At 53.7% G+C, this 6,392-nt stretch overlaps 1 protein-coding gene across 2 annotated transcripts; it reads right to left on the reverse strand.

Moving 5' to 3' along the window:
• Positions 1 to 54: 54 nt before the first annotated feature.
• Positions 55 to 5,302, reverse strand: Irf2bp2 (interferon regulatory factor 2 binding protein 2). 2 transcript variants are annotated; one of them, XM_027404792.2, is made up of 2 exons: positions 4,247 to 5,302; positions 55 to 3,659 (listed from the first exon to the last, which is right to left on the reverse strand). In XM_027404792.2, exons 1-2 carry the CDS (start codon positions 5,187 to 5,189, stop codon positions 2,944 to 2,946), a joined length of 1,659 nt encoding a protein of 552 aa, XP_027260593.1. In that variant the 5' UTR covers positions 5,190 to 5,302; the 3' UTR covers positions 55 to 2,943. The 2 variants fall into 2 exon arrangements, with proteins under 2 accessions (XP_027260593.1, XP_027260592.1); XM_027404791.2 differs by having other exon boundaries at positions 4,199 to 5,301.
• Positions 5,303 to 6,392: the final 1,090 nt, after the last annotated feature.

A 6,392-nucleotide genomic window follows, 5' to 3' on the forward strand; every position in this document is an offset into this window, starting at 1 on the left:
TTAACAGCCACACTAAGCTTGGTTTAAAAAATTAAAAAAAGGCCTTGGAAAACGTTCAGTGCTCCCAATTTTATTTTTATTTAATGCTAAAAGAAAAAAAAAAGTACTGTAAATCTGACAAATGACAGAACACGGGTGGTATTTCCATAGCATGGTTTTAAAATATAATGTTGATAGATAGCTAAGATTACACTTATTTCAGTAGACATGAGTTTCATCATATATAGAAAAATTATCACCTTCAACTTAAAAAAAAGCAAAGGTTAAAAGGTGGCACACTTTCAAAATACTTGGTGGCCAGGAAAAGATATATAGAAAAGCTGTAAACCATGTGTACGTTCTTGTAATTTCAGAGTGAGGCCACATGAAAGACACTATAGTTATCTGTTAAATTCTATAATTCATTAAAGCAAAAAAAAAAAAAAAAAAAAAAAAGAAAAGGGACTGCTGACACCCCATCCCCTAATATTCTGAGTATCAGAATCACGGCTGGAATAGTGTTGGGAATCTGACATAATCTATCCAGCTGTGGACAACATCCACAAATGTCATTAAGGACAAGAAAAGATCAAACCAGGTCCTCACGTGAATGGTTTCAGCGTAGGCCAGAGAAAGACTCCCCCCAACCCCACCCCACCCCCTCCAGGACAACACTCTGGCTACAAGTCTGAAGGCCACCCAAGGCTGGGCAGATGCACACAGGCCCTTTATCTCAAAGTGCACCCCTTTACAACAGGTCAAGTTTTGCCTCTTTTGCCACTAGCACAGAGAAACCACAGGTGGCCTTTTCCGCAGCTGGAAAGACTTCTCTCATTCGGCAGGATGGTTCTTTATTCATGTTTTTGGAGAGCTTATCTGTGTTGAGATTGCAAAAGATACAGCCACGGCAAATTAGGTCAAATGAGTAATCTAGTTGTAACATCTATGAGGTCAAATTCCAGTTTATAATAAAGTGCTTAGAAACACATTTATACAGACCATAATAGTTGGGTCCTTCACAAATGTCTTTAATGGGCAGGTGAAACTGACTCTGCTTTTTTTTTTTTTTTTTTGTGTGTGTGTGTGTGTGTGTGTGTGTGTGTGTGTACATCCGCCTCAGAGACCAGTAGGATCTGAGTCACAGTAACAATCAACTGGTCTACCACGCAAGCCTGTCTGTAACATCACAATGACTGGTAACAAGAACCTGGAGGACAAGGTGCACTTACGAAAAACACAACAAGAAATACTGTATTTGGTGCAGTGTCACTGGTTTTCAAGCAACTTGACTACTAAAGAAACCACCTTAAAAAGACTGATTAAAAAAAAAAAAAAAAAAGACCAGTTAACTAGAAATGATCCCAGGCTGGTGATAACCTATATCTTCAAATTAAAATAGAATCCAGGCTGTGAAAAAAACATTAACCATAGTAGACTTAGAAGCCATGATTGAGCCTACAAGGCCAAGTTACAAACACCTGCACATCAGGGTTTAGGGTAGTGTGTTCCTGTTGACATTAAACCAAAACAGCACAAAGGGGTAAAAAAAACCCCACAAAACCCAGCATCACTAAGGGGCGACCACTACTAATAACTAATGACCTGTTGTTTACATTAAAAAACAATCACTTCACCAATGCAAAACAGTGATCAAAAGAAATTAGTTTACAAAAGGCTTCTAAAAATAGTTGGAGAGGTGGGGCTTGATTATGTAAAAACCCTTCATGTCTGTAGTTTTCACTATTTTGTCATTTTCCAGAACAGCATTATTCACACTTAATATTTCAGACACATCTAAGAAGGAAACTGCAGGCTTCCTCTACCCACAGTGGGCCCCACCACTGATATGCCCACAGGCCCTCCTCGAAGCACCCAGGGCTGTTAACTGTCAATGTATATACTACAGTAAGCACTCATTACAACAGGGTGTAGGGATACTGACAACAGCAATGGCCGCAGGAACAGGACAGGTAAATGAAAGAAACAAACCAGAACAGAGCAAAACACAAACAAAACAGAAATGAAACAAATCCCGAGGGTTCACCAGGCCTGCAACAGCAACAGTAAAGAGCCCTGAAGTGTTTGGAAAGGCTGAGTGGCGCTGCAGAGCCAGGCTCTGCTGTAAAACGGCAGCAAAGCCATCTTATTTGCACACCACCCCGTACAATTATTTCTATAGCAGGAAACACCAGTGAGGCAACCAAGGAGCATGCAGCATTGAAATCTTACAACTGGTCACATGGGCAGAGTGTACATCGGTCAACTTGCCTTCAAAAAAACAAAAACAAACCCAAAAAACTCCCAAACACACAATCCAGCAAATCTTTCAGCAGCACCTCTATCAGTATTGCAAGAACTGAACCATTAACAAGACAAGATTCAAACCCCATCTCCCCACCTTCCGATAGGGCCTGCTAGGTGGGTCACATCTCCCAGGGGCATGCCCTTCTGACAAAAGTGCCCCTTTTTACTCACTTCCCTCCTTCTCCACCAACTGACCTCCAGTCTGGGAGAGGGGCCAGCAATGAGGAATGACAGACAGTAAGGCAATCTTACAATGTCAGAAAAATGTATTTGGCTTTTTTTTTCTTTTTTAAAATAAGTGCATACAAATACGGCTAGAAGCATTTGTTTGCCAAGTGCTCTTTAAAAAAAAAAAAAAAAGCAGCCAAGTCGCAGCCTACATAGAACAGCAACTGTCACCAGAGAAGTCAAGCACAGACAGCCTAATAACGTTAACAAAAGAAGAAAATGCCTTTTAAAGTACATACCTTTTGTCGTCAAAAAAATATAGAAACACAATGTATTCAAAAAAATCAAAATTATACAGCCATGTTTATGAAGTCTACATTTCCCTTGTCTTGGATATATATATTTATATATATATATATATATATGGAGATTTATATACAGTTCAAGAAGTTTGAGTTAAGGGTAACCGTGGGCTTTTCTGAATGCAGAAAGTCACGAGTCTCTCTCCTTTTTCACTTTCACATCTCCAGCGAGGATGGTAGCAATTTCTCCTTGCATGAAGGCCCAGGGGACATTGGAGCCCACCAGAGGGCACTTCTCCCCGCTTGGACAATAGACCTCTCCGCTAGCGCCCTGCTGTTTAATGCTTTGTCTGGAGCAAGGGAAACAGAACTTGTGCGAAGGGACAGACGGGCACTGCACAAAATGGGTATCCTCCAGCCGCTCGTGGCAGAGGGTGCAGCATAGGGGGGCGCTGGCTGCCAGAGAGGAGTCTGGGAGGCTGGCAGGGTGCACAGGCTCCAGTCCTCCTGTGCTGCCCGTGGCCTGGCCCCCCACCTCTCTGGGGCCAAGCCTTCTTTGGTTCATAGAGGAGGGAGAGGGCGGGCTGCTGCTGTTCCTCCTGGTGGTGGAGTGAACCTGGGTGGCATCTTTCGAAGCATGACTGCCCCCGGCATTGTCTGCTACTAAAATCAGGGCTGCCATGGGGGACTGGCCGTTCTGAGCCGCTTCAGGCGGTGTGGTCCGGTTGGAATGAGGAGAGGCAGTAGGGGGTGGTGGAGACACAAAAGAGGATGTAGGGGTGATGGGGATCTTGAGCCCTTCTGTGGAAGTGGACAGCCAAGGCTGAGCCTCGCCATTGATCTTAGGGGGTCCGACTTCCCCTTCCGGTTCTGGAGAAGGCTTCCTTTTCCTTGCTGTTCTTGCAACTAAACAGAGACGGAATGGAAAAAAAGAAAAATTAACGGAAATGTATCCAAAGAGACATTTCCCATCTCCAAAATACACACCTAGTATACAAGTTCTGCATGCAGCTTCTAACACTTCCTCTAGTAAGGGGCTCTAAGCCTGCACACCACTTCCAAGAGAAGCTAAGTCATGCAAGCCTGCCTGAAAGGTTCCAACCCAGAACTGGCACATGTGACTGCTAACGTCCCAGACAGGTTAAAGGGTGAGTGCTGCCCTCATGCTCCCATCCAAGAATGTGCTGGGAAAGGAAAACGTCGTGTTGCTGCCTATCAGCCCGCTCTGACTCATCCCTGTTGTGCTGGTTCAGCAAAGGAACCACGTTGCTCCTAAGCGCTGTTTCAGCCTTAGGCCGACCAGGAAGTTGGCTGTTTGTTGTTTCTGGGCTAAGTAAAAACCGTGCATGTTAGAGTGGCTTCCCCAGCATACACGAGTGCACGCTGTCTGTCTCTAACGTCCACGCCCTCGATCCCTTCTCCCCTCGCCCCACAGCCGCCCCTACCTGCTTTAGACCCGTTGGCCCCGTTGGCCTCGAAACCCAACAACCTGCCTGCAGTCAGGGCCGGCTCCTTCTTGAACTTGCTCTCGAAGGGCCCCGAGTGGCCGTGCTGGTGCAGCGCCAGTAGCGTGTCGCGCACCGTCTTAGGCCTGCTGGACCAGTCCTGCTCCCCGGGCGCTCGACCCTTGCCTGCACCGTCGGCGCCCAGCTCGCTCGCCCCAGACGCGCCGGATAAGCTGTCGGCTGGGCTCCGGTGCGCGGGCTGTGCCTTCTCCTTGTTCGGCTCACGAGCCTCGTGCTCTGCCGCGCCGGACACCGACGCCGGCCGTTTGTGGGTGCCCAGCTCGGCGGGCTGGGAGCCCAGGCCCGGTGTTCCACTCACCGCGGCCAGTGTGGCCGCAGCACGGCCGCTTAGCCCCAGTGCGGCGGAGCCGTTCACCAGAGGCACCAGGGTGGGCGGCACGGCGTGTGCGCGCCGAGGGTTCGGGCTCTGGCGATTCAGCTCGGGCGGCTCCTCCAGCTTGGAGAAGCCGTTGGGCACCAGGATGCCGTTCGCCGGCGCGGGCTGCGGTGCGGCCGACTGCGGGAGGCCCGCACCGGCACGAGTGCCAAAGTCAGAGGACAGGCGCGGGGCCCGATCCGGCGCCAGCGGGTAGCGCTCCATGGCCTGAGCGCGTGCGGCCTCGGCGCCCGCGTGGCCCAGCTGCGGCGGCGGCTGCAGCAATAGGTCCTTGGCCGACAGTGGCGGTGGCTTGGCGGTCGAGGGTTGAGCGCCGGTCGGGGAGCGGCCCTCGGAGAAGCAGCCGTGAGCACGCTTCAGCTGGCGCGCCGTCTCGATGACGAACTCCACGCGGTCGGCGCCCTCGTAGTTGACGCAGCCGCGGCACACGGGCTCCGTGAAGTCCCAGATCATGGCCCAGGGCATGCGGGGCAGGTCACACAGATAGCACGACTGGCGCCGAGACGCGGCCGCCACCGCCACCGCCGCGGCCATGTCCGCACAGCCTGCCGCGCCACAGGAGGAACCGGGCGAGGAGGGGACGCCGCCGCCCCCCGCGGTCCCCGCGCGCGCGCGCCGGCCGGCCCAAGCCCGCGTCTGCGCGACTAGCGGCGGCGGCGGCCGCAAGCGAGGAGGCGGCGGCGGCGGCAGAGCCCGGGCCGGCGCGGCGCCCGCGCGGCGCCCCCGGGGCACGAGGGGGCGGCGGGCGCGCGGCGGGGCGCGGCTGCAGGTCCCCACGGGCGGCGGGGCGGCGCGGCGTGCGCGGGGGCGGCGGCTCGGCCGGGGCGCGGGCTCGGGCCTCCAGACCGGGGCGAAGACGGGCCGCGAGCGCAGCAGGTCGCGGCGGCGCCGGGCGCGCAGAGCCGCGCGGGGACGGGGGACGCGGGGCAGCCGCCGGGGCAGCTCAGCCCGAGCGGCGGGGCATGCCGCACGCTAAGGCGTGCAGCTCGGTCCTAGGCCCCGGCGCAGCCGCTGCACAGCACCCAGTGCAGCTCAGCTCCTGCGCCGCTGCTGTCGCTGCTGCTACCGCCGCGGCCGCTCCACTTCTACAGACTTGATTCTTCGACAGCTCTGCACGGCGCCTGCGCGGCCCCCTCCCTCCCTGGCGCGCGCGGCCTCGTGTGCCCGCCCTCCCTCCGCGCTCTCGCGCGCGCCGTCCTGGATTCTTCCCTTTCTCGATCGCGTGCGCGCAGGGGCTGGAATACCGCACGAGTTCGCGCGGCCCTGATGCTGCAGGTGTGCAGCTCTCAGCCCTTGGGGTCGTCTGTGTCCCCCACCCCCACCCCCCGCCTACCCCGCTAGGATGCTCCACCCCACGGCCGTGTCCTTTTGATTAAATTGTGCAAACTGTTTTATTTTACACGCAATGTCACTTTGTCACTGCTTGGTTACTGGCAGCCTCCTGAGCAGGGGATTTCGAGCATAGTAAGGTGCACTTTATTAGACTTTTCTGTTAAGAGTCTCACTTGGCCTAAGATGAGCGTGCGCGCGCGCAGTCAACACGCTTAGCCCTGCTTTGGTCGAGGAAGCAACACAGTCGCTGTCCCTTTAAGTTTTACAAACTCCAGACGGCCTGGTGCACTCTGGCAGGCCCGGCCTCCTTTGCGCGTGCACTAAAAAGAGGATGCATAACCCAGGCTCATCAGGGCCCTCGGCGCCGCCGCCCCAGCGTCTTATGTAGGTCCGCGCGGCAAGCGC

This window comes from Cricetulus griseus, chromosome 3 (genome assembly GCF_003668045.3).
Source record: "Cricetulus griseus strain 17A/GY chromosome 3, alternate assembly CriGri-PICRH-1.0, whole genome shotgun sequence".
NCBI lineage: Eukaryota > Metazoa > Chordata > Mammalia > Rodentia > Cricetidae > Cricetulus > Cricetulus griseus.